The 27,312-nt window shown below is 50.1% G+C and overlaps 1 protein-coding gene across 1 annotated transcript in view; it reads right to left on the bottom strand.

Moving 5' to 3' along the window:
• Positions 1-1,081: 1,081 nt before the first annotated feature.
• Positions 1,082-27,312, bottom strand: part of ELFN1 (extracellular leucine rich repeat and fibronectin type III domain containing 1) — a 103,183-nt gene continuing 76,952 nt past the window's right edge. The window contains exon 4 of the mRNA XM_059861933.1: positions 1,082-4,029. Coding sequence (XP_059717916.1) covers positions 1,200-3,590 — 2,391 coding nt within the window. The 5' untranslated portion in view covers positions 3,591-4,029 and the 3' untranslated portion in view covers positions 1,082-1,199. The remainder of the gene's footprint in view (positions 4,030-27,312) is intronic.

Genomic DNA, 27,312 nt, shown 5'->3' with positions numbered 1-27,312 from the left:
AGTGGGGGGATAATCCACCCCTCAGTGGCTGGTCCCAAGGGCCACCACTGCCCAGACACATCTGTTTAGGGGCAGACACCAATACCTTCTGATTTGCAGGTACCACTGCATGGTGGCACCTGCTCAGCCAAGAGCCTTTCACTTCTCATCCCCCTCCCACTTCCTGGTGGTGATGGTCTCCCACCTGGAATAAGGTGAGGGATTCTATTTTCCTGGGTATGAGCTTTTTTTCTTCAATGCACTTGAAAGTGATGAGCACTTGGACACAGACAATTGGTGGAAGAAATCAAAACAAAAGACTAAGAAATCCAAACACTCCCCCCTCCAAAAGATATCCCATCAACCAACCAACCAACAAAAAAGTCCTTCAAATAAAACTCCATCTCTTTCTCTAAAATCCATGATTAAAACCTGGTACAAACAGGTGAATATAGAGATATATATATATTTTTTTTTTTTTTTTAGTAGATGTAGTATTGTTTTTTTCTCCTCTCTCTCTCTCATTATACAGCAAACATTGCAAATATAGAAATTTTCTCTGTACAATTAACGACTTCGGTTTACAATGCAATGTGTGGTAAAACCTCTTAGTGAGTGAAAATGTGAACGGGCCTTCAACCGGGTAAAAGTCTAAACTGGAAGACTCCGTTTGCAAAAACAGCCCAAAAGATGGAGCTCCTTCTGGTCTCTTTTTGGTTTTTGTTGCTGTTTTTGTCGCTGTTGATTTTGGAAGGGAAGGAAGGAAGAACACAAACTGTTCACAAAGAATCCACAAAATCACGGAATAGGGACTCATGCAATGCAATATTGGAAAACGCCAGACCTCAGCTCTCTGCCCGCTCTTTCATTTTCATTTTATATTCAATTTTTTCTTTTTTCTTATATTTTTTTAAAAAATCAAAGTGAAACAAAACTTTTTTTTTTTTCCCACTGCACAGTTTGTTTGTTTGCAAAGTTTGTGTTCAAATTTGGTGCATGTCTCACCAACGTGAGGACATTTTAATATCTCACTGTATATATTATATAGAATATTTATAGATTTTTCATTATTTGTTCTCTCTTTTAATTTTTTTATTGACTCTCTCTTTTTTTTTTTTTTTTTTAATTTTATTTTGTTTCAAAGACAGTCTGAATAAAAATAGCTGCTGCGGATTTCTTTTGGTCCAGTTAGTGTGTTAAGTCAGGAGTTGTGTGAGGACTCAGGACTTTTGCTGGGCAGAAACACCCTTCCAGTAGTCTAAGATGTCGTGAAGATCCTCGTCTTTGGCAAACTGGACCTTTTTGCGTAGGGCGTGGCCGGCTGCCATGTACTCCTCCTCGTCTTTGTGCCGCTTGCGGTTGAGTTTGAAGCGCTCCCAGATGCTGTGCGATGGTTTGCAGGTGTACTCTGGGCTGGAGGTGTAGCTCAGGTTGTGATACTGAGGCGAGAGCTGGGAGTAGGCCAGGTCTCTGGGGCGAGGGCGGGTCAGAGGCTCCAGGATGGAGGGCTTGCGCCCGCCCATGCTGTCGTGCTGCTCCCCCGGGTGCGAGCTGGGGTACGAGTGCCGGTGCTCGCTGTACTGGCGGATCTTCTCCGCCTCTGCCCGCAGGATGGCCGCGGCTGGCGTCACAGTGAGGATGGTGTCGGTGGTGGGGGAAGTCTTCTCGATGTATTTGGCTTCGGATTTGTGGCCCGATCCCTCGGAGCGGTAGGACCTGGGGCTCCGTATGGAGCCGCTGGAAGAGGTGCTGGAGCGTTTGGGGGCCGCCTCCATGCTGTGGTGTCGCTGGAGAGGGTGGTTGTAGCTTTCCTTGTAGACGGGGGAAAGGAATCCGTGCTTGCTGGGGATCTGCTCTGACAAGAGCACCAGCTGGGGCTCCACGGTGGACACTGCCCCCGACTTCACCCCTTGGAAGGAGGTGGACTCAGATTTCAAGGCATCGATGCAGTTGTTGATGATCTGGTTCACCTTGTCCACCTCCTTGGCAATGGTGGAGATCTCAGCCACAGAGCCCTGCGTGTCTGGCGGCAGGGACAGCTCACAGTCTCGCCTCTCAGGCTGCTCACCTGTCCTCACTTCCATGTAGTTGCCCTTGGTGGCCTTGGGGGTCTCGCTGCTCTCAATCAGCTTGTACTGCTCAACCTCGCCAGCAGAAGGTAGGTAAGGGATGCGGGTCACTGTCTCCCCACCCAGTATCTGTCCCTGGGACAGCTGGGTGATGCTGGTGGTCTCCATTTCTGGCCCATACTTCAGCTCGATGATGGTCTTCTTCATGCTGCCGGCAGCCTTTTTGTGCTTCTCCTCCTGCTGGCGCCTCTTCCGGAGGCAGTAATACACCACGCCCAGGACAATCACCATGCCAAAGAGACAGCCCAGGATTGTCATGATGTAATGGGTGGCAGTGGAAGGGGTGGGCACCGGCTCCTTGCGGTTGGGTCTGGTGGGGGTGATGGTGACGCAGGTGTGGTTGTACTTGGAGTACTGGTGAACAGAGACTACACAGTAGGTGTAATCTCTTTGTGCTACTAGGTTGCTCACGGTGATGTTCTCCTCCTTCTTCCTGAGCTTGGTGATCATGGAGGAGAAGCCGTTTTCGAACTGGGAGAGGATGTACATCTTGCTGAAGGGGTAGGGGATCTGCACGGTGAGGACGGCTGAGTTGTGGTTGAGGTGCTTCACCTGGATGTTGGGGCGCACCTCCGTCTCACCGATGGGCGTGAACAGGGAGAACTGCGGCGTCGTGCCATCGCCGGAGGAGCACTCCTCCTCGGAGCAGGGGCTTTCGGAGGGCACCGTGGTCACCTGGTACCTGGGAGGGATAAAACGAGGGATCACAGTGTAGGAGCCACCAGTGCAAAGGGAAGAGAGCATGCTCAGAGCATTGCGGTAGCCAGTCCGGCCTTGGCCTAACAAGTAGTAGCCCATGTAGTCGGGTGGGGAGTCGCACTGCATCCGGTCGTAGGTGCGTGTCATGTTGGTGAAAGCCTCCAGCCATTGCAGGAAGCCCAGGAGCTCGCAGGAGCAGTAGAAGGGGTTACTGTAGAGTTCACAGACAGAGAGCTTGTTTAGGCCCCGAAAAGTGTTGCTGTCCAGTCTCTGGATCCTGTTCATGGACAGGTCAATGTTCACTATGTTGGGGCACTCCCAGAAGGCATTGGGGGTGACGGTCTCGATGAGGTTGGCTTGGAGATAGAGGTACTCCAGCTTCCCCAGGCCCCGGAGGATGCCCTCGGTGAGGTTCCTCAGTCGGTTGTAACCCAGCTGCAGCACCTGGAGGTTGAACTGTCCTGAAAAGGCACCGTCCTCGATGTAGGAGATCTCGTTCTTCGTCAGGTTGAGGTATGTCAGGTTGCCGAAGCGGCTGAGCGAGGCGTACTGCACGCTCTTGATCTTGTTGTCGTTCAGCCGCAAGTCCACGATGGTGCTGTTGATCTGCTGGGGGATGGACTCGTAGGGGGGCTGGTTTTGGCTGCAGATGGCCAACCAGACGAAGCCCTTGTCCCCCTCGATGAGCCAGCAGTCTGCCCGCACCCTGCCGGCGTGCAGGAGGGACACGGCCGCCACGCACATGCAGAGGGCTGACGTCGCGGCCCACCGGCGACCTGCCATCTGGAAGGGCAGCACGGAGAAGGGCTCCTGGTCTGCTGGAAGTGGGGAACAGGACAGGGGCTGGGAAGGTGTGGGCTAGTGCTCCTTCGGCAGCTTTGCTTGCCTCTCCCTTCTCCTCATGGCTCAGAGACGGGAGGGAAGCGTCCGTGGAGAAAGCGGACCTCGGTGCCCACGGTACTCGGCAGCCAGCAGCCAGGGGCTGCTACCAAGGCCTTGGTGGCTGAGGCTGGTCCCACATCACCAAGCCTCTGGCATCTCGAGGAGGGAATCATGAAGTTAAGTGCCTGTGCAGAGGAGTTGTTCAGGCTTAGAGACAAGCATTCCTCTCATTTTTTATAGTACTTCTCCTCGTTTTCTTTTTGCTGCACATCGTGGCGCTGGTCCCCATCTCCCTGAGCCTCCGTGTGTTTGGCTGTCCCCGCTCGGTGCCCCGGCTCACCTGCTCAGAACAAAACACAAGCACAAACTAAGCACAAAGGAAAAGACAGTCAGCAGTCAGAGGTGTTGGAGATCCATCCAACTCCCCTCTTAGCTAGGCACTCGCCTTCTCATTCTGGCAACCACCTTTCAAGGAGCCTTTGGTTTATTTGGCTGCCACCAGCACTGTTTGGCAGCACAAGGAGAGGTGGTCATGACCATTGAGGTCACCCTTGTCCAGCATCACTTTTTTGGCAGTTGAGAGACCAACACACATCCAGCACACCATTTGTCTGACCTATTTAGGTGTCTACCTAAGGAGGAGAGGAGTGATGCCCCAGAAGTGTCTGTTCCTCTCTGCTGAGAGCAGATGAAGTCTAGACAACACGCTCTGATGTAGATTTGATGCTGCAGCGTTTTGCTGAGGGGAATCCTGACTGTCTCATGTGCTGGTGTGTGCAGCAGCAGTGCCCACACAAGGGGTGCTGGTTGAGGACACCGTGTCTCTCTGCCTGCACTGCCATGTGGCATCTGGGATGCAGCCCAGCATCAAATGCTTGTCCTGTTTCTGGGAACCTTTACAAAACCCATTGGTGTGATTGTGAAACACTCAGTGTCCTTGTCCCTGCCTGATGGGGGTTTGTTGCCTTTCTCCAAGGCTCTCCCTCCCAGGTGAAATGATGCAGAGGTGTGAAAAACCAGCAAACATTCAGTGGCATAACAAGAGCATTTGCAGGGGATGGGACAAGACCTCCCCTCCCCAGCCAGAAACAGCTGTTTGAAGGCTAGGAAAAGTCTTCACTAGACACAAACCTGTGGGACTTCCAGCAGCCTCACTCCCCACAGAGAAACTAATTTCTGGCTCACATTTTCCATTTTTTTCCCCCCTAAATTTTGACTAAGCATAAATTTCCATGGACAGCTCTTACTTCTTTTTCTGATTTCTTAGGGAAGGCAAAAGCAGGGAGGTGGGAAATGCATGAGCACCAGCATCTCCTGGGTGATGCTTTTCCACAAGATATTGCAAACATCATCTGTGGCTATCTCTACTGCCAAATGGAACTCTAGGCAGTGAGATGTTGTAGCAGAGGTGGAGTTGCCCACAAATGGAGAGAAATCATCATGGCCTATCTAGAAAAATCCTTCTTTGAACTTTTTTGGGAACAGGAACACTGTTTGTCTCCCTTGTCCAAGGGCAGACTGTAGAAGCCAGGGAAGGCACCTCCAATACTCCTTGGAAACATGGCTGGTAAGAACTGCCGGTTTCTTGAGAAGTTGAGAAGGAGATTGGGACACATCTTACATCCAAATTTTCTTTCATTAAATCTGAAAAATAGCTTAAACCCAGAAAGAGTTTTCCAGACCATTTTACAGTGCCCAGGCTGGACTGTTCTTGGTGCTACATACCTGAAAATTGTGTGGGGCTGTTTGTTTAGAGGCAGATGTATACTCTGACCCTTGTCCCAAAGAAATCAGGTTCTTTTCCAGTCACAATACCAAGCAGGAAAGGAGAGCATATTTCACTGCAGAGACCCCTGCCCACCATTCAGTTTATACCTTGGTAAACAGGCCAGTAATAATAAGCAGTAAAACAGTTTATTTGGTTGGATGGTGAACAGTGAGTCTGTTCCCTGGTGACAGCTGTGTTTCCATCACATGAATGCCAAGACCTTCTCTCACATCAGCTCTCTGCACATGAGACTTTCCAGCCACCTTTTCCTCTCTGTGCTGCCACTGCCCTGAGATGCTCTGGCAATACTTGCAAGGCCATTTTAACACAGCTGAGTCCTTGGAGCCAGGAAGGGAAGTGGGACTGTGCTCCCTGGCAGATTGCAGGTGAGTGCCTCCCCTTGCCACCCCCAGAGAGACACAGGCTGCAGTGCCAGACTGAAACACGTCTGCTGCTGCATCCCTCTGGTGTTAGACAACTCAATTAACCTCTCTGCACTCCAGCCTCCTCTCTGGTACTGTGAGATAATGATAGCACTTCACGGGGTGGGGGGAGACTGAAGCAAAGTGGCCTGAGCTCCTCTTGTTGGGGTGAAAATCCCAGCACATCCCTTGTGTTGCAGGTGGAGACTTTCTCTCTAGGTGGGCAGCTCTCCTCTGCCACAGGGACCAGCCTGGTGTCCAGCTCCTCCTGCATCCTGTGGGGATGTGCATTGCCCCTAAGGCTGTGGGATGGCCTGCAGAGCCATAAGCAATGGTTTTTTGTCCCTTTGGGGTGGCACTTCCCTGTTCCAGCATCTCCCTGTCCTCCTCCACGGACCTGTGGCAAGGGAAGCCCTGCCAAACCCAGCACAGGCAGCAGGAAGGGATACATTGGCATATTCTCTTCAGCAAACATTTATTCTGTGCCCTCTATCTCCCATTGTGACCCAACCACCCTGTCTGGGCAAGCCTGTGTTTGGGAAGGCTCTGCAGAGCCAAACCAGCCTTTTCCTCACAGAGGAAATTCGTGCAGTGGGACCTCTCATGAGCAAGGAGCAGAGACAGACTCCCCACAGATCTTGCCAGGCTGATCCCCTACAGCCTTCCCCTAGAGCACCCTTGTGCTTCCCCCATCTAATGGGAGGTGTTGGGGATGAAGAGGAGCAGCAGTAAATGACTCAAACACATTCAGTAAGTCTCCCAGTGTATGTTTTCTCTTATTTCCCATACATTGCCTATCAGCCAGGTCCTTCCCAACAACAGAAAGGAGAAATGGCATTTTATCAGCAGCCCGAGTTTAATTTCAGCTCATTAAAGCAAGCAATTTGCTGGTTTATTTGCTTTACAAAGTGTGAATAAAATGACAGCATTAAGGAGATGTGAGAGAGGAAAGAGGGGCTAATCTCCCTTTTTATTAGATTCTCGGGACATGACTGGTGAGTGGAGAAGTGGGTCTTGTTGCTTTGCACAAAAGGCATAATTGTTCATCTTGCTGGCTCCTGAGAGCCTCCATCCCAGCCCGTGGTGGGTGTGGGTGTGTGCCCAAGTAAATCTTGTGGTCTAACTCTCCTTCCTGCCTGATTCATCTTTGCCCAGTTCTCCTGAGTTTATTCTCCTGGTAACACAATTGAACATCACTTTTTCCAGACCTCTGAACCCCCACAGAGCTGAGAAAACCTGAGAATAAACCAGCAAAACTCTCACATGAAAAGCAACCAGGAAAGTGGCAATTTGGGGGTTTCTTTTGCTGCTGGAGAATGAAGCAAAAGTTAGGAATGAAGAGAGTGTGGGATGACAATAGAAATGGTTTGGAATGATGGGTTTAATCTCAGACAGAAAATCTTGAAGTGTGGCACCATGGTGACAATGACAACAGGCCACATCCATGACAAGGCCATGGTAGCCCCCCAGGAAATCCCTGCACCATTCCTGCAGTTTCCTGGGCCCTGCAGACACTGCTGTAATTCCCTTTCCTCCTGCTCTCAGGAGGCAGAATGGTTTGACCAGCTGAGATGATGCTGGGTTTTTGTGCCTAACAGAGGCCAAAGGGGCAATGACAACTCCCTCACTCTTGCTCCTCCTGCACATTGCCTCTGATACCCAGCATCTCTGCTGGAGCCCAGATCCATGCTAATCCTCACTCCTGACTGTGATATGCTCCCCTCCTACCCATTCCTGCTTCTCCAGCCCTGGTCCCTGTCAGCAGCCCAGCAGCAAAGAGGGATGCCTGGAATTTTGAGGCTGCAGCCTGCCCTGATGAGCAGCAGCATCCTTATCCTGGCTGAAAACCCATAGCAAGGAGGTGGAAAGAAAAAGGAAAAGCTGGAGCTTCAAAAACCAGTGCAAGCTGAATGGGAAGTTTTTGCTTCCATTTCCCAACTAATGGCATCTTGGAAAACTAAAACAGAGCAGCAGCTGCAAGGAAGCAAACAAAGCAGCTGTGGGGGCTGGGAAGAGAGCTGGCACTCAGTTCCTAATTTTGTTATTCTACTGAATGAGTTATTTCAAACTGTGGATTACATTTACTGAGGGAACACAAGATTACGCATGCGTGTGCGTGTGTATACACACAGCAGTGCTCCTCTCCTTGGCATTTCTGCATCTCCACCACTTCCTTTTCCCTAGCTGCTCCATCTCCAGCTTCTCTTAGGTCTCCTTTCACAGCCACTTGGGCTGTTTTCTCAAAAAATTATCCCCACTACAAAGAGAGCCAGAGGAAAATGGGAGTGGTACATTACAAACAGGAGTGTTTGGTCACCCAAACAGAAGGGGAGGGAAAATTTGGCCAACAGAAACCAGATTTTAAAGTCAACCTTGGTTCTTCATTATGTGTAAGATAATCTGGAGAGGCAGCTCGAAGATGGCAGATGAAACCACCTGTAAACAGCTAATGTCCATCCTGTGTATGTCAGGTGGGGAAAGGAGGCTTCCAGGCAGATTTTCCCTCATTCATACTCCTGGTCTTTGCTCCATGACTCCTGCTGGGTGATGTTGGTCAGAATCAAAACCTCCCTGGATCACAAAAATGTTCAGGCCTGTAAAATTCAAGTTCATTTTATATCCAGACATCCTGGTCCCTTCACTGACAGGGCTTAGGCAGCATTTTGTGCATCCCAACCTTATTCCCAAATGCCTCACAGTGTCAGACAATAGAGTTCTCCAGTCAATTCTATTCTCTCTCCTGCTATTATTTATTATTTAATAAAAACAGGCAAGGGAGAAGAGATATATTTTCCACTGAGGTTTGAGGAGAGATTAAGAAGGAATGGAGCACAGAGGTGAAGGGGAGCCTGAGAGAGAAGTGCCCAGCACTGCATCCAGGATAGCTTTTTCTGGGATTCTGGGAGGTCACAGAATGCATGACAAGTATCCAGGTGGGAGGGATGGCAAAGAGATAACTTTTCTGGGAGACACTGGGAGAAGCAAAGAGAAATTCCATGCTTGGTCTCTGTACAGGAACTTTAATATTATCAGTATGTCAGCACTCTTGGGCTCTGTATGGTGCTGGGGCCAATCTCTCCTTGGCTTATTCCTATTTTAACCTTGATTGAAAAAGTTATGATCCTTAGTGGAAGCTGATATTCAATCCCATTTAATTTAGCAGCAAACTTTGGTGCTGTGGTGTCTGAGGGGAGCCCTAGTTCAAAGGCACTGTGCCTCCCTCCAAAAGCCAGGATGAGGCCAGAGCTGCAGCCTGGGAATGGCCAGAACAGATCTTCTTTGCACAAACAGTTTTAAGAACCTTTTTTTCTATGGCAAGATAAATTCTGGTTTAAAATGACAACATTTTCAAGACAAACTGTTGGGATTTCTGAAAATAAGACTATTCTGCTGTTACTCAGCTGCAGTCTGAAATCATTTACATCCATCTCATGCTGCTTGGTTTCCAGGGTCTGTTGAGATGACAATCCTATCTCATGCTGCTGTGGGCTGCTGAGCAGAAGCCTCTGCTGAGTTTAAGTAAATGCATAAATGATCTTCTTGGTGAGCAACCTCTTAAGCCCAGCTGGGGTACCTGTGCATTAAACCAGCCTTCCAAAACATCAGCACGAGCTGCAGTGGAACATCAGCTCCAGCCCCTGACAGAGCAGCAGAGCCCTCAAGGAGCTGAGAAATGTGATGAGAGAGACAGAGTTAGGGGAAGGTGAAGAGGAAAAACATTTTAGGGAATGTAGAGAAGTAAGAGCTCTGATCAGGTACCACTCTAGCAATAAGAAAGATGTGTTTCCATGGGAGAAAGCCTCTCTAGTACTTTCTTGATGGGATTTTTCCTTAGAAATAATCAGTCTGAATCACAGCTTCATTATGGGATGGTTATGCTGATGGTATGCTGGGGAAAAGCAGAGGTCTGGTATGGAAGCAAGAGTCCCCTTTTCCCCTGTAAATGGTGCTGAAGATCAAAGGATGTTTTTCCAGCACTGATGCCATGGAAGGAGCCAGCCCCACACTGGGACGTGGAGCTGCTGGTGTTCCTCAGCAGAGACAATCTGAGCTGAGCCTTGTCTCCCCTGCATTGTCATCCTTGCTCAGACCTTTGCTGCTCTTTGGAAAAGGGCTTTACTGCTTTCATTCATTAATTTATTTCTGCAGGAAGCCTGCATAACCCTTTGCCTCCCAGATGGGAAAACCCACTTTTACACAGGGGAAAATCTGGTGATGGATCTGTGAAATTGTGAGTTGTTAGAAATTAATTTTTAGAGGTGCAAGTGTCTTTTTCACCTGATATTTTCATGGTTGCATTTGCAGAAGAACACTTCCCCCTCTGTCCTGCCCTTCCCCAGAGAAGGGGACTCTGTGCAACATCACAGTTTCTAGGTAGGCTGTAATGCTGAGTGCTGAGAGAGGGACAAGAAAACACACAGCTCATGAAGAACTTCATGGTCTGTGATCTCTGGCTAGGCAGAACAGAATTTACCCTTCCCTCAGCACGTGTCCTGCACACAGGAATTGTCATGTCTGTGCTGTAAGCAAATACCTCTGCTAACCTCTCACTGACTCGCTCACCTTGGAAGCTGGTTCTGCTTTTCTGGTTAGAGACTTTCAGATGTCTCCTCCAATGCAGGTTATCTTGTGATTTCAATGGTCCTCTGGAGCTGAGAAGCCCAGCTTAAGGCTGGACCCTCTGGCTATCCACTTTCTGAAGGGGGGTTCTGCCCAGATATTGCTATATCTGGCAAGCCCCAGTGCCCTACAAGCCTAATTTTAGCTCAGTGCTGCAGGCTGACTTCTTGTCATGGGCCAGGAGAAGGTTAATGATCATCTGGGCAGCCCTCCAAAACAATCTAATGTTTATTCAGGATAACAGCATTGCAGAGGAAACCAAGCATGACCACCTTGCACGTCCAGCTTCCCCACCACAGCCCTGCTCCTGCAGGTGGCTCTGCTGGAGCAGCTCACCTTGGTCCCCTCTTGGAGCAGACCCTTCCCTAGGTCAACTCAGGTCCTCATCAACATTTCCAACCCTGCCCTCTTAACCCAAACAGATGCTGTGTTTCTACAGAAATACACTTTACCAAGCTGTGGGTCTGCTGTTTGAGCAGTGGAAATATGCACTCACCTTTTTATGTTTGTTTTTTTTTTTTTAATAGGACACTCCTCATGGGTCAGACAGCCAGGCTACAAAGAAATATCCATTTATTTGGATATTTGGGAGGTGGGTCAGTGGTCCCAGCCTGGTGGTGGTGGCCTGGATATTGCAGGTCTGTGCTCCAGCTGGGTCTGGGATGGAAGTGAGAGGATGAGGGGCTGGTGCAGATTAGCACATGAGGGGGCACAGGGATGTGAGGCAGCAGTGACTGCACCCTCTGGCAGAGGGCAGAGTCCACAAGATGACTGTGTGCATTTATTCACCTCAGCTGCTCTTTAATGGCTTAATTTCAGCCATGAATTACAGCCCTTTCTTCCCACCAGCAGAGCCCCTGCAGGAATTCCATCATGGTTTTGACACAAGGTGAAAGGATGTGCAACAGATTCATCCCAAGAATACCCTGCACCTGCAGGGAGGTGAGTACACTGATTTCTTGGGGCTCTCCTCAGGGTTCCATGAAAGGACTGGGTATAAGCTGGAAAGCCTCAAGGCCTGAGATGTGCTGTGCTGAAGGAAATATTCTCTTCAGCAAAAAGTACTCACAGACATACACGGCCCAGGAGAGCTCTTGATGCTTCCCTTGGGGTGCAGGCAAAATTGTACAGACAGAAAAAAGAGTTTTCTGAGGCAGCCCTGAGATGCTGGTACCAGCTTCACCATCAACAGTCCCAAAATAGCTGGCTCTCACTGCCTTCCCAGGCGTGCTGGGAGGCACTGTGAGAACATCTATCTAGCAGGGTCTCTGGAGAACACTGGGAATGTGCTTCCTGCTACCTGAGATGCTCAGGGAGAGGGCTGGACAGCCAGATGGCCACATGTGTTTGGAGCTGATATTAATGTCTCATTTGATTATGTTTACAGCATGATTAAAAGATTCCTGAGCAGGTATTTTTATTATGCTAAATCTAAACAGAGCACAGATACCCCACTGTGGGCTTGGCTGGTTAAACATGGTGCCAGGCAGTGTTTCTCTCAAGAGGAACCTGATTTCCCACTGGAGCACGCCCAGGCACTGGTGAAACAAGCAAAGCCCATCTTTGCCCACAGAGGATGCTCAGCTACAGGCATGAGGGACCACTGGGTTTCCTTTTTCCAGCATGCCTAAAGCTCAACCAGACAGCCTTCTACCTAAGAGCGTGTGGCCAGACACAGAGCAGCTTGTAAAAAATGGGTTGTGCACATGCTAGACTCTGAAAGAAACTGGTTTTGCCTGGGCACATGCCCAGCTGATGGTGGAAAAGCAGCAGTAGGAGCTGCTGTGTGTTATGTGGGCTTGCAGCACACAGAGCCCTTGGTCAGCATCCTGGCTGCCCCTCAGCCAGGTCTGTGGCCACTCTCTGGGCCTCTGTGTTTCCCTGCTTGTCCAGAAGACATGGGGAGTGGAAAGAAACTTTGGAGTCCAAGACAACAGAATCAGGGAGCTGTGCCAGTGTTTGGGTTGCCCGTCCTTTTCCCAGACATTTCCTGTGGAGGTTACCCAAGCCGAAAAAGCAAGTGAACACAAAACACCTACCCTCTTTGGAGGATTGGAGTTTATTGTTAATAATCTACTGCTAAAGGGTAACATCTGTTTTGGACAAACTGTAATGAGATTTAAACCCCAGGTGGAGGGAGGACTTCACAGTAATAAATGACTTTCTGTATGTCTAAATAGTTTTAATTTTTTTTCTGGCAGAAATAGCTGCTTTTCACCTCAGGCTTCTTTTTGCCAGCTCTTTTTGTTTAATGATTGCTATTAATTTCCAGGGTGGCAGATGGATTCTAGGCTGGTGTAGTCTGAAATGAGGAAAAAGAGCCCGTGAAGGTGTGAGCTTGCCATGAACGTGTGCACAGGTCACACACGCTGCTGCCGTGCCATGTGTGGGAGTTTGCTTCCCAGGGGAACGATTGCTTCCTGCTCCTCCCCCTGGGATGTTTGAGCACCTCTCAGTCATAAAGGAAGGTAAATTAACATTTCTGGTCACTGCTCGTAGCTCTGCTTGTTTAGACCTTCGTTTAATAAAGCTGCTGATTTCAGCAAGGGTTCGGGAGGGATTCAAACCAGCACCAAGTGCTTTGCTAAATCCAAGCTGAAGTGAGCTGGAGAGCAGCACGTGGTCCCCAGAACATGGAAAGGACCTCCCTGCCCATGGCTGGATGCTGCCAGGTGATGGGGATTCCTCCTTGGGCATGAAACAGACATTTTTCAGTGCTTCTTCTGTGCTATTTGGATTTTTTTTTTTAATAGTGTGGGATTTCCCAAACAAACAATCATTCTCCATCCTCCAGCTGTGGCAGTAAATATCCGCTGTTGAACCCAGCACACCCTGCCAAGCTCGTAGTGCCCAAAGGAGGACTTTCTTTATCCTCTCTGCTACCACCTGCTCCTCAAGAAGCCCACAGAACTAATCCCAATTAGGGCCACAGTGTGCTGGGGTGCCCTCCTGTGTCTTCCCCTCCTGTGGAACATCTCTGCACTTGGCCCAGGGGGCAGGACACATGGATAGCCAGGTGAGAAGCTGGATCTAGGAAGCAAGGCTGATGATGGACCACCACATGGCAGCATCCTGCGGACAGAGAGCTGTCCTGAGACAAGAATGTGTCAGAGGACATGGGAAGGAGGGAGGGGTTTATTTGCCTGGGCCTGGGTGAGCTCCTGGGGATGGAGGAAAGGGGGTAGAGATAGAAAGTGCAGCATCTCAGGTGATGCAGATAATCGCCTTTAATCTCCTGCTCAAAATAACCCAAAGTCAAGTAAAGGAGGGATTACAGGGCCTAAGCCACTGTTATTGCTGGGGTGGAACAGACTTAGGCTGCCTCTGAAGGGCTCCTGAGGAAGAAGAGGAGCTGCAGCAAATAGTGCTAGAAATGCCTCCTGGTGAGGGTGACTGGGTGGGCTGGGGACCCTCCTGAGGTAGCCCAAGGGGAGCTGGAGCTGCAGGCACAGCAGCTGCTGGCAGACTGAGGAGCTTACACAGGGACCTGGTCCCAGGGAGAGAGTGTCTCAGATGCCCACTTGTCACCTTGTCATTGCTGATGGGTTTATTCTTAGTGCAGGATCCAAAGTGCTTTGTAGCCATTAATTATCCTAATGGGGAAGCAGTGCCCGTGAAACCCATTTCACAGATGGGAAACGGAGCCCAGGAGGAGGTAAATGACCTACCAGGTGCTGGGGCAGGCCTGGAGAGGTGGCCAGGCCCTGCCCCCCCACCTCCCTCCCATTTTAAGGGGCCTTTCCTTGGATGTGTGATCCCATCAGCTGTGAGGCTGAAGGCACCTCCTGCCCTTTGCCAAAAAACCACACCACAGCCCGGCTGCTGTGCTGCTGCCAGGGAAAAGTGAGCTGCAGAGCCCTATCCATCAGCTCCTGGTGATGCCTCTGAGATAGCAGCAGCACAGGGACTGTGTGGAGCAGGATTGCACTGGGGAGGGAGCAGAGTATGCTCATTTTAATGAGCCTGTCCCTGCCTAAAGGAGAGAGAAAGCGAGAGGCCAACCTGGTTTAATAAACTCTGGCATGCGGATTTAATCAGATGGATCATTGTTCCCCAGCACAGGGATGAATATATTAAAAAAATGATTCAAACTTTTCCCCTTTGTTTTTCATTTGTATTATGTGCTGTGGTGTGATAAAACATCCTGGGGCCAACTTGCAAGGCAATAAAAGAGAGAGTGGAGGAGAGGAAGACATTGATCCATGCGAGCGAGCACAAGCACAGTGGGAAGGAGGCAGGCAGGGCTGGGAGAGAGGGGCTGCAGCATCCTCTGCCCCCGCCAAAGCCCCAGGGAAGATGTGGTTATGGGGGCTGACCTGCTGTCAGCTCCCTTTCAGAGATCTGAGATGACTAATAGCAGTTTAAGTCCAGTGCTAAAAGCAGCCTTCTTCAAGCATAAGACTTCCATCTCACTACAGAAAGATCTGAGCACACGAATATCCCCACACCCCTGCCCCAGGAGGGAAGGAGGGACAGTCCCACCTTTCTACAGGGACACCAGCACATGGATTGTGCTGGTGGTGTCTTTTGGAGTTAGGTGGCACTGAATGGTGCAACAGGACAAACTTTCCTCTGGACTTTCCCCTTCCCCTTACCAGGAGTTGTTTCATCGCTGCCTCCATGTGCCAGGGGATCTGGGTGCTGCTCATTAATTTAGAGAACCAAATAGCTGTGGTTGGAAAGCTGCAAACTGCACAGCTGGGAGGCAAAGGCTGCTCCTGTGTTAATGCCACACCCCTGTGCCTCTGACTGTCCCTGGGGACAGCAGGCATTGCTTGGAGGCACAGAAAGGTCCTGATCCAGCCTAGCAAAGGCAAACTGGGTCTGCAGGCAGCCCAGGTGGGATTGTGTCAGTGTGTGCCTCAGTAGCACCTGGCTCTGGGCTTGCAAGGCTCTGGCTACGTGGGTGGGAATAAAGCCAGCTTAGACAAAATAGTCTTTTGTACTAAATCCTGGACAGACCACCTGGAGCTGTGGACAAGGACAGACCTCAGGGGCCTCAAGATGCCTCCATGGAATTTACCTCCTTTGCCCTGCCTGAGCTCACTGTCCTTGGCTCAGGCTTAAATAACCCCAGCCCTTGCTTTGCTCACCCTTCTCTGGCCCATCAGGCTGCTTGCCACCCTGAGACACAAAGAATTGGCTCTCCAGGGATGGGACAGGGCACTCAGCTGGGTTTTTAACCTCCCCCTAGTACTAAAGCCAGGATTGTCTAGCTGCACTAGGCAGCTCCCTGGCAGGTGACAGATGGGCATTTGGCTGCAGGCAGCCCAGAGGTGTTTTTGTTGGGGGGCTACAGGACCCCCTGCCAGAGCAAAGCTGTACCTGACAGGTTTGACTGGCCCTAGGACAGAGATGGAGTTCGTGGTGAGAACCCAGGAATTACTTTTTACATCATTCATTCAGGATGAATGACCTCCACCACCAGCTGCAGGGCCATGGTAGTGTTTAGAGTAGGGGGAAAGGCATCTCCTTCCTTGGAAAAGATTTCTCTAAACTGTGCCATTGACCCATCCACTGAAGAGTCACTTATGGCCACTTGGTGTTAGGTATCACCAACTTTGGCTTCTAACACAGCACCGTGCTACTGCTTCATTACTTCATCCATTACTGTCCATAAACACTAATAAATAATCCTATTCTCATTCTCCCCATTGTTTAAGTGGTCATTAATTGTAGTTTATATGCTGTCTTTGTGTATTTGTGTACGATAGCTTCTTCATGATTCCTTGATTAACTGTGATTGATCGTGTATTTTAAAATCAATTAAAAGTTTCAACACTAAAAGGTAGAGTCTTTAGCAGTAATTCTCCAAGACATTGCCATTTATAATGGAGCTATTGTAGTGCTGGGATCCATTAGTGTGGCAGGCTGTGATCTTTATTTTCCAGATTTATGCAAATAGGTAAGAGTGAGTGTGCACGTGGCTGGGTGTGGTGTGGGAGTTACATGGCAGGAAGAGGGTGTGAGAAAGAATCAGCTTCTCACAGGGTTGCTGGCCTTTGTGGGTGACCAGGAATCACCCACTCCCTCCCTTCAAGCACTAATGCAAGGGCTGAGCCCCTGGACCCCATCATTTCCTTGCTCTGTGTGTTAATTTTCTGATTGTAAAGAGGTGCTGATCCCCTCAGCTGACGGGGCCACAAAGTGGGATGGGTGATGTTCTGCAAAGCTGCTTTAGTGAATGCCCCTGTACCTTGCTGGAGGTGAGGGGCATGAGGGAGGATGGGGGTGGCTGGGAAGGTCTGTGTCTGTGGTGGTGCTGAAATGATGGAGGAGGAGGAGGGTGGCCGCCACCTGAGTGTCAGGGCACGGGCTGGGGCACAAATCTCTGCTCTTTATAGCATCACACCTGTATTAAATCAGTGCTTAGCTCCTTATATTGCTGCTGTGCTGGGGAAATGTGTGTCCAGCACCAGGGCTGGAGGAAATGGGCTTAACACCATGCTCTCGTGCTGCCTTGCCCTGTAAACCTGGATCCTAAGGGCTCATGCCTCTGTGCACTCTGTGACTCCAGGGCAGCTCTGCCCAAGCAGCTTCTCATGGCCCATGAGAGAATTAGGGGTGGGGAAACCACAGAAGAGATTTTGTGCAGGTGCTCCAAGGTGGGGAGCAGATCCCCAAGGACCAGTGGGAAATCAGGTCCTTGTAATGGATCCCCTCCTTGTCCCCCATCCTCCTGGATGTCTGCCTGCTGCCAGGAGCAGAGCCCTCCCAGCCATCTGCCAGCTCAGGCAGAGGATTCCTGTGCTCTAATCTGCTCACAGACATTTGTCACCCACCCCTCTCCCAGCTGCATGATGCAAAAAATGCCTCAGTGCCCCAGTACAGCTGCTGGGAGCACCTGTAGAGGAAATCACCAGTCCTGTTAAATGATGGGGGGACTATTTTGTGCAGGCCCTGGAATGGGATCACTCTGTTGTATTAAGTTGCCTGCTTGCATTGATGTTAATGAAATAAAGAAATATAATCGTTCCAGACTTTTAAACTTCTTATAGCTCGATTTGCATAATGGCCACCACTACCCTGAACAGGAACTGATCTGTCAGAAAATATTGTTCCAGTCCTCTATCACTCAGCTCAATGGGAGGTGCAGATTGGCCCACAGGAGCTGTTTTTTGCTGATGGAGTGGAGTTTGCCTAGTGCCGACCATAAAAAGCCAATATTAGCACGCAATCCAATATTGTAAAAAAGAAATTGGTTAAAAGTTATAGATCAATAACTGTTAACGTGGCTCTATTTTTCAGACAGATCATGTTTGCTGCTGCCTGCTGATGGGGAGGCAGGCTCCCTCCTGCTGGTTGAAGCAACCCCAGGGTTCCTCCTTGGAGGAGCCTGGAGCTGCCAGTGGAGGCTCAGCTGTTCTGGACAGCCCTGGGAGCTTACCATGCTGCAGTGTTTCTTGTGGAAGTTTGTTCCCTTCTGCCCTGGACTATGAAATGCTGGTCAGAGCTGCACGTTAGCCCTGTCTCCACTTTCTTGCACAGCACTCCTCAGTGCCTCAGATCCCCTCTCCTTGATGCCTCACAGCAACCCCACTTGGTGCCTTAGATTGTCACTCCTTGGTTACCTAGACCCCTTCTCCTCCCTGCCCTAGATCACTGCTCCTTGATTAGCCACACCTCTGTTCTTTGATGCCCCAGATCTCAGCTCCTTGATTACCTACATCTCTGCTCCTCCATGCCCTAGATCTCTTCTCCTTGATTATCCCAATCTCTGCTCTTTGATGCCCTAGATTTCCTCTCATCAGTGCCCCAGATCTCTGCCTGCTGCCAACATGGTGTCTCTCCCTGTACACAACTCCTGCAGTGCTCCCAGCTCTTCCAAAGCAACTGGATACTCTCACCCCAGTGGGGAGAAGGGTCTTGGCATGTCTGTCCCCTCCCTAAAGTGAGGTGAGCATCCCTCCTCTCACTGTGTGGATTAAAAGCGTGTTGCCCCAGTGGCAACAGGGACGGTCTCTCCACACCAGAGTGTGTTTAGGGAGTGCAGACCCAAATCCTCAGCTACAGTGATGGGGATGGCAGTGTGCAGGAGCAGGGGACCAGCTGAGCACCACCAGCCAGTGTGACAGGGGCCCTTTGCCCCCACTGACCTTGGGCTTGCCTCTGATAGCTCATAACAGTCTGCTTTTGATCACTTGCCTCCTCTCTGCCCTTTATTGGAGGTGCTGGAGAGCTTTCCTGACCAATATCATCAAAAAGGACATTTTTACTTCCAAAATATACAACTTAATTAGAACTGTGAAGGGAGAGAGCAGCCAGTCCATAAAAACACCTACTCTGTGACAATCTGTACTGATTCTGTGGGAACTGGGGACAAGAGACTCCTGGTTTTCAGAGGGAACAGGGTGGTTTCCCAAATGTTACAAATACCACTCAGGTCCTGGACAAAAAGGGGTTCTTCCACTGCAAGAGAAGGGTTTGGTGTGGAAATGCCCCCACCTGCAGTCAAACATGCTGTGCAGAATTGGGACCCATGGGAAGCATGGACTGAATAGCTGCAGACAGCAACAGAGACCCTCATCTAAACCATCACCCTCAAACACACCTTCTGGTGGAGTGCTTGAATACCCACAGCCTTGCTGACACACTCACTGAACTGGGACCTTTTCCAGCTCCCCAGGGCCATCTCCCTGCAGGCAGCAAGGCAGGCCCACCCCATGGCAGGGCAGGAGTGTGTTTGCATCCAGCTGCCAGCCGTGGGCAGGACCTGCCTAACAAACCAGCTCCAGTCATTCCCGTCTCTGCAGCTGCCCCATCAAACAGCTGACACCTTAAAAATTGATGGGGTTCATTTCCTGCCTCTGTGCACTTACTTGAAGCACCAGCTCTGCCATTACCAGCAATGTCCACATTAATTACTATCATAACCCAAGTACCTTGGCACAGCTCCCCTGCCTGGAACGTCTGTCCCAGCAGTGACCTGCATTTCCCTCCCCGTGGGACCTTTGGCATGACTGGGATTTCCAGCACTGGGTAAAGCTGATGCTGTGATAGCCCCTGGGGAGGAGGACAAGCAGTCAGGCAGGTCTGCTGACAGGTTGGCTCTGGCCCAGGCTCACCTGCAGCACAGGGGGCTCCTTCACCCCTTGCCCCCCTGAGCAGCAGCATCAGTGCTGCCCCATCTCTGAGGAATGGGCTTCTCCACGTGGCATAAACGATTTAAATATTCATTGGAGACTGACTCTGTGGCTGGGTGGTGGCAGCACTTCTCCTGGGATCATCTGGAGTCCCTGCACTGAGCCCCTTTAGGTTTGAGCCCCAGGGAGCAGCCTTCAGCTTTCCACTATGGAGTCCTTTGAACAGAAACCTCCAGATTCCAAGGAAAAAAGTCAAGTCATGGGAAAAGGCTCAACTCACTCTAAAAACAGCTCCTGAGGGATGGAGACAGGCTTTTCAATGCTCTGTTGGCTGCAGAAAATTGAAAATCTCATCTCTTTTGCATAAAATGCTGATTAATGAGTGCTAAACATAAGCACATTTTAGACAGTAAAAGGACATGCACAAAAGAGATAAAACACTAGAAATTATGAGGTAATGGGAGTCAGCAACTGAAAGGATCATCAATAAAGCTTCTTCAGCATGGACAGAGTTACATCTAACCCAGGTATCACACAGCCTAGTCAAAAGTCTGACCAAAGTGTGCTTTGAATGCATGAGCACACCAAAATCAGGACCTGCAAGAGACTAACACAAAAGAACACAACATTCTTTCGAGATGCTTCATTCCTGCCTTTTGCTATTCACCTCAAAACCTCATGGGAAACACCAAGCCCACAAGCAATAGCTCCCCAGAAAAAGGCCTGTGAATTATCATGGGTCACAAGCTGAACACGAAGTATCCGTGTCGCATCAAGAGGCAGACAGAGCCCTGGGATGTACCAGCTGCAGTGTGGCCCAGGAGCCTCACAAAATCATCTCTGATCTTTTCAGGGCTCGTGAGGTCTACACTGGAGTAGATTCTGGTATTGGCAGCTCATATCAGAAAGGAGGTGGCGCTGCTGTAGGCAGCACAGAGCTAACAGGATGATCAGAGGTCTATGAGACATGACCTACAAAGAAAGATTGAAAGAACTGGGTTATTTTGCCTAAAAGAGATGATGGAAGAAGAGATGTGATAACACTTTTCAAGTGCTTAAAAGGCTGCTGCTAAGGGGAAGAGAATAATCTGTTCTTTATGTCCATGGTGGACAGGACAAGAAATAATCAGCTTAAATTACAGCAAGAGAAATCAGGTTAGACTTGGGGACAAAAAAGGCTCCTGGAGCAAGGCAGTGGTTACCTGGGAGGTGGAGGAGCTCTGTCACTGCAAACACAAATGCTGTTTGGGGACAGGCTGGGGACATCCGTGGGGAGAGGGGGCCGTCCTGGGGCAGGGCTGCACCCTCTCCATGCCCCTGTAGTGCCTCCAGCATGAGTCTGGAGCTCCTGGATTGTCCAAAGTGAGATCATCCTGCAGCAATCACTTCAGCTGGCTGGACAAATCCCAGACATTTTGGCTTGTGAGAAGATTCAAGATAGCAAAACTTGATTTGGTAGCAGGCTGGGGGCACAAGTCAACATTTTGGGTTGTTTTTCTTGCAGTAAAGAAATACTTCAAAATTGATTTTCCTTTTCCCTCTCATCTCTTTCAGTCACTCGACTGTAACACAAACGAAGCGGAGCATCCCGGCCACGCCACACAGTCAAGCTGAAATGACACCATCCAAATGAAACCTGTTTGATAATGTCCTTGCTGAAAACAGCAATGAAACCAATCTCTCTCCTCCAGACAGTCGGGTGGGGCTGAATCACCAGTTCTGAGTGCACAGACTTGCCTGGAGAGGTTTTTCAGCCAGCCCACAGGATTGGTGCTACCAGAGAGAGAAAAAGAAAACAAAACCAGAGCCCCTTCCAACCCAGCTGTGCCCTCACCGAGCAGCAGCCACTGTGCCAGTGGCCAGGATGGGGGATCCACCAGGGTGTCCAAGAGCAGCTCCATCCACTTCCACCCAGCAGCACCTCCACTGTGCTGCTGAGCCTGCACCTCAGGGCTACTGATGAAGAGATTCTGTGTTCTCCTGAGGAATTATTATTATCCCTGGGTTCCAAGAGCAATCCTTTATTTTAAAAACCTGCCTCCTAATTCATTTTATATTTACCCATAGAATCTTGGCCGGGGTTTCTGAGAGTTGCAGGTTTTTGGAAAGGCCAAGTTTTAAATGGAGCTGACTCAGCAGAAGCTGGCTTGATTGAAACAGTGCCTGTTTGATTTTATTCCATTCCTGGGCAGGATTGGAAACAAAGCAGCAGAAAATGGACTCTTCCCAGCTTTGTTTTCTCCACAGGCTCTTGGCTATGTGCAGCAAATGTTGCTGACCCACAGGGCTGGGACTGAAGTGGAGGAGAGCAGAAGAGAGCTGGCAGAATCCCTGCCAGTATATCCCATATTCTATTGATTTAAATTTTAATACAGTTGAGATGAGAATCAAAAAATAAAAATGAAGAAAAATGAAGAAATAATGAAAAAAATTAAAACCCTGCAATTAATTTTCAGCCTTGCTGCCCAGCATCAGTCTCAAAGAAGGGACTGGGGATGCAACTAATACTTAGATTATCAAAATATCTCTCCAGCTCCCCTCAGGTGTAGGAAAACCCTGTCATGGGGAACATGGTGCCAGTTCTTTCCCACACTACAACAGCAGCAAACTGGGGCTTGGAGTAATTTTAACATAGCCCATGCAGCTTCTGCTTCTGCCTTCCTTTTCCCAGGCTGTGGGTCCTTAGCTGTGCCTGTGGCACAGTCTGACTTCTGGACACAAGGGCAGCACATCTTGCTTGCTGATGTTGGTGGGGCAGTGCTGTCTCAAGCAGGTCTTGCCTGAGGGATGTGTCCCCTCCACAGCCTGGCCTTTTTCCCAGGTTCTCCTCCTTCAAGAGCTGGAGCAGGAAAGAGAAGATGGATTATGGAGGATGGCCAAGCTGCCATGCCAATGTAGCACTGGGACTGTAGTTGGGTCCTGTCCCAGGTAAACCAAGATTCCTTTAAGGAAAAATTCATTTTAGGTTCAAGAGAAAAATATAGAAGTGCTGAAAGTCGACCATCTTCTCATACCTTGGAGAGTGCCTGCTTCTGATGTCCTCACTGTTAGGAGGTGCCTGAGTGACAGCCAGGCTATGAAATACAGCCAAGGGGTTTTGAATTGACAGCTCATTTCATGTACAAGCAAAGCCTGGAAGACAGTCCAGAGCTGCTTAGCAAGAGCAGGCTAATAGCTGAGTACACAGCAGAGACCTAATGAGAACACCAGTATCTGCTAACTCCAGCTTCATGCAGAAAGCCAAGAATATGGAAGTTGTCACTTAGTGTCCAATGGCCATAACGAATGTGCCAGTGGAGGTGCCCAGAAAAAATAATGCCATAAATTGGCAAGGTGGCAGCTGCATTCATCAGCTCTAACAAGAGCTGGTCATCCATAAAATCCATCAGGATCCAAGACCAGTTCTTCAATGCCAATGTTATTTCCACCTTTAGAGTGTGCGTGGAAATATGCTTCAAATGTGTCAGCAGCCCCAACAGATGTGTCTCTTCTGCTGAGAGCCAATGCTGGATGGTGATCCAGGCTATGAAATGCTATTAATTTATTACAGAAAACCCTGAGAATCATCAGGGGATTCAAAAGTCAACCCCCAAATCCTCTGGAGAAGGCAGTGAGCGTGTGCCTGCTGATCATGCATCAGCAGCAATGATCAATGGCCTGCTGAAGGTGCTCATGGGCTGGAGGTGGGGACCAGCCTGCCCTGGCAGGGATTTGGAGACACCTGAAATGTGCCTGCTGAGCTTGTGCTGCAGGGACAGCACATGGGACCCTGCTGTGCCCTCCTCGGTGACAGCGCTGTCCCCAGCGCCGCAAGGCAGCCTGCCAGCTGACACCCCTCCCCTGGAGATGGGAAGGAGGGTGACAAAGGTGCTGCAAGCCCCCAGTAAGTCGTGCCCACTCCTGTGTGCTGGCAGAGCCCCCCCTGAGCCACCTGTCACCACGATGGGGCTCACCACCACGGTGACAAGCCCGGGGCAGCGCGGTGTTATCTGCAGCTGCGGCTGTGCTTGCCAGGCAGTGATTTGTGCAGGGAGATAATTTCCCTCCAGGATCCAGGATCAGATCCTGCCTTCCCCTGGGCAAAGGGGTGGGCTCCTGCTGTCACTTCTGATCTCCTTCCCCCGGGGAAATTGCTGGGGGCAGGGGGTGGTCTGCTTGCCCAAGATGGGTCACTGTGCTGGAGTGGAACAGAGCCCCTGTCAGGACTTTCTGGAGTTTTTTTCCCTTTGCAGGGGAATATGGGTGATTTGAAGCCCCTGGGCCACCAAAAGTTGTGCAGTGTTATCCATGCAACAGCTAAGGAAGACCACTCAATCCATAAAGATTTTAAGTCAAGGGTTTGATGTTAATTAGGGACCAAAACATTTAATAGCCCGTTTCACTTCCACAAGGCATTTTTTTAATTAAAAAATGATATATTGCACAAAAGGGGGGCAAAAAAGGAGATAAATAATTGAAGATTGTTTTATTTCAGAACAACCTGAGGCAGGGAAGGCAGTAAAGAGATGATGTGCTGGGGAGTGTGATGGCAGCACCACAAGCCATGAACTGGTGGCAGAGGAAGCTGGGGAGGGAGCAGTCTCATCACTCTGGGAGAAGATGCCCAGGGAAGAGAAAAACAGTCAGAAGCAGGTAGGTGGAAATCCAGGTGAATCTTTTGGCCACGACATTGGCCTGCCCTCACCTGTTGAATCTTTAATTTGTGCTGCTGAGGACTTGGTTTCAAATCCTTCTTTCTGACTCTCTGTCAGCTGTCTCTCAAGAAAAACAGCCAAACCCCCAGAGTGGAAATGAGTCTGGAATAGGTCAGGGAGGAAGAAAATCTGACACGTCTGGCTCTGGTTTTCATTCAATATTTAAAGATGGGTTTGAGCAGGAAATAGTCTGTGCAAAGGGAAGGTCCTCAGCAGAGCAAACCAACACTGCCCCTGCCTTGGGCAGTGCCCATCAGCTGGTGGTGCACAGGGCAGGGGGCAGCAGGAGGGAGCAGCTCCAGGTGGGAGCCTGATACTGGACTGACTCAAGGAAGGAGGAAGAGAAGTGGGATGGAAATGTGGCCTGGGGCTGACTAGGAAAACTTAGTGTGACTGATTAAAACTGGAAGTAGCAGGAATATGACACAAAGTCCCTGGCCATGGATGGACTCAAGTCCTTCTGTGCCTCCAGCTCTGAGCCTTGCTGTTGTTCTCTTCCTTCAACTCTACAAGGGGAATAATATTATTCCCTCCTCACAGGGTTTTGAGATGCTCAGTTACTATGGTGATGGGGCCATAAAAGTACCAAAGATAGCAAGAAAATAATAATATCAGACATGGTAGGAGCCAAATAATTGCATTTAGGGCACGCACACAACACAAAAGGGAGAGCCACCTCCATTCACCACGGCTCTCAAACCCCAAAGACACAACCTTTGTTGCACCAATGGGCTCTCAGCCTACTTAAAGGGCTAATTCCCAATTCCTGCAATATCCACTCAATGCTAGGAGTGGTCACCACTGACTGCAGCTCCAGGACTGGTCCTGCCCCTCCCCAACTCCAGCCAGGAAGAGGAGAGAGCAGCAGGGCTGGATGGCCTTTGCCAGTAGAGAAATCAAATGTTCCTGGCACCACCTCTGTAAAACAGAGTCCCCACAGGTGTTTGGCCACTGCAGTGTGTGACCAGCTAAGCTTTCTTTGCCCACAGTGGTGAGTGGGCCCAGCAAAATGCCACTGACAGCTTGCTCCTTTGTCTCTGCTGAGCACAGTGCCTGCCTCATTATTTTTTTTTAATTTATGGGGTTTTAATTGAAAAAATTGTGCAACATCTGTGGCTGCTTCCTAACACCTGTGTGAGACAAGGCTGATTTTCAGCAGAGATTGTCACAGCATTCTCATTCGGGCAATGCTGACTCAGTGCTGTGTGGCCTCCTCTGAACTGCTCAGGCAAGAACCATCCTTGGAAGGTGTGTAATTAACATGTGATGGAAAACAAGGTGCTGAGGAAAAACTATGAAAGACATCCCTTTTAAAAGGGGAAAGCTTGGCATGAGCAGGTTTCAATGGCTCACCTGAACAAATGCTGCTGGCACTCAGGGGGAGAGCTGGGCTGCCAACCCAGCCCTGGTGTTATGGTAAGAGGAGGTGGCAGAGGGGATTTGGCCTTTCCATCAGCATTTTGGGCAGTGTTTGCAGCACCCCAGCTCTTGCTGGGCATGCACCTCATGGCTGCCCCCAGCTCTAGCCCAGGAGCTGCCTGCCTTGCCTGTGCCCCTCTTGCAGCCCTTTCCAGCAGAGTGTGCCCCAGCAGTGATTTACAGCTCTGGGACCTGCTGAGCCCAGGGGGGCTGCTGGCAGCAGGAATTCAAACTGCCCTTCTGCCACTTACACAGCTGCTGTGGGGACCTGCCCTGCTCATTCCTGCTCTGACAAACATTTGCACATTTGCAGCACCCCAGATGTGGCTGGGAAATGTCACCCCCCGTGCTGGGGCATGTGGACCTGCTGCAGCCCTGGCCTTGCCAGCTGTGGATGGTGAACCCAGAAGGCAGCAGGCACCCCCAGATGGCTGAAAGCCCAGCATCCTTCTTCATATTTAGGTCTGGAGGCCCAGCACTGCCCAGGTAGTTTTCATCATGAGTAGAAGGATCCTGGAGCTCACTGCTGCTGCTGCCACCCAAATCCTCATGATTTTGACAGCCTTGAGTGCTGCCTGCCGAAGCTGCCTCCTTACAGCATCTCCCAGGGCTTGCTGTGCAGGTGCTGGCTGTACCAGTTTGGCTGTTCAGGAAGCACAGAGCAGCCTGGGAGGCTTACAGGTGCCTCTTACATTTCTACATGCTCATGACAAAGCTGCTTGGTAGCATGAGTGAGCGAGGAGCAGCAGGGACACAGCTCTGGCTGTGCACAGGCTGAGGTTTCCTCCTTGCAGGAGCCTCCCTGTACAAAGCTGGAGGAGGTTTTATCCACTGCTCACAGCTCTGGGAAGCTCAGGCTGCCCTAAAATCCCTCTTCCCACTGTGACTTGGTAAATAAATAAAACCCTGTTCCCTGCTGAGCTCAGTAATGGCAGCAGGGCTGCCAGGGCAGCAGACAACCAGGGCTGGCAGGTAGAAAGCAGGGGCCAGCTGAGCAGTTTGGGCAGGGAATAAAGGAGCAGCAGTGCAAACATTTCAGTGTCCTGCCCCTTGTCACTGCAGCTTGGCAGCACCCCTGTGTAACATGGGCTTTTTGAGCAGATTCCCCCTTGCACATCCTGGGAGCAGCCCCCACTGCTCCCCCCTTCAGCACAGGATCACCACCACGCCCCCTCCTCCCTCACTTGTTCAGCCTAAGAATTCCCCTCATCTCTCAGAGCACATTAAAAATCAATGTAATTACACAGCAAACATTAATTATGATCAGAAAATGCAACTGAGAGGGATTGATCTGGAGGAGGGTGGCAGCTAGCCACCAAATTACCAAACACCAAAGCAGTGGGGTTGGTCCAGACAGCACAGCATCCTCAGTGACTCATGGCTTGACCATCTCAGTCTCTGGTTTCTTCCATTGGCTCTCCCAGTTTGTGGTGCAAGGCAAACTGAGAAGTGGATAAATGTAATTTGTTTGTAGATACATCTAGGTGCCCCTGGTAGAGCTGCTAAGAGGACATCAGACCAGAGAAAGCAAATTGCTTGTCTCAACCTGGTAATCCCAGGGACACGGCTAATCCTGCTTGGGGTGAAACTTCATCCCTGCTGTGGAGGTGCCCTCCA

The sequence above is a fragment of the Haemorhous mexicanus genome, chromosome 17, assembly GCF_027477595.1.
Source record: "Haemorhous mexicanus isolate bHaeMex1 chromosome 17, bHaeMex1.pri, whole genome shotgun sequence".
Lineage (NCBI taxonomy): Eukaryota > Metazoa > Chordata > Aves > Passeriformes > Fringillidae > Haemorhous > Haemorhous mexicanus.
This window is presented reverse-complemented; position numbering and strand designations above follow the sequence as displayed.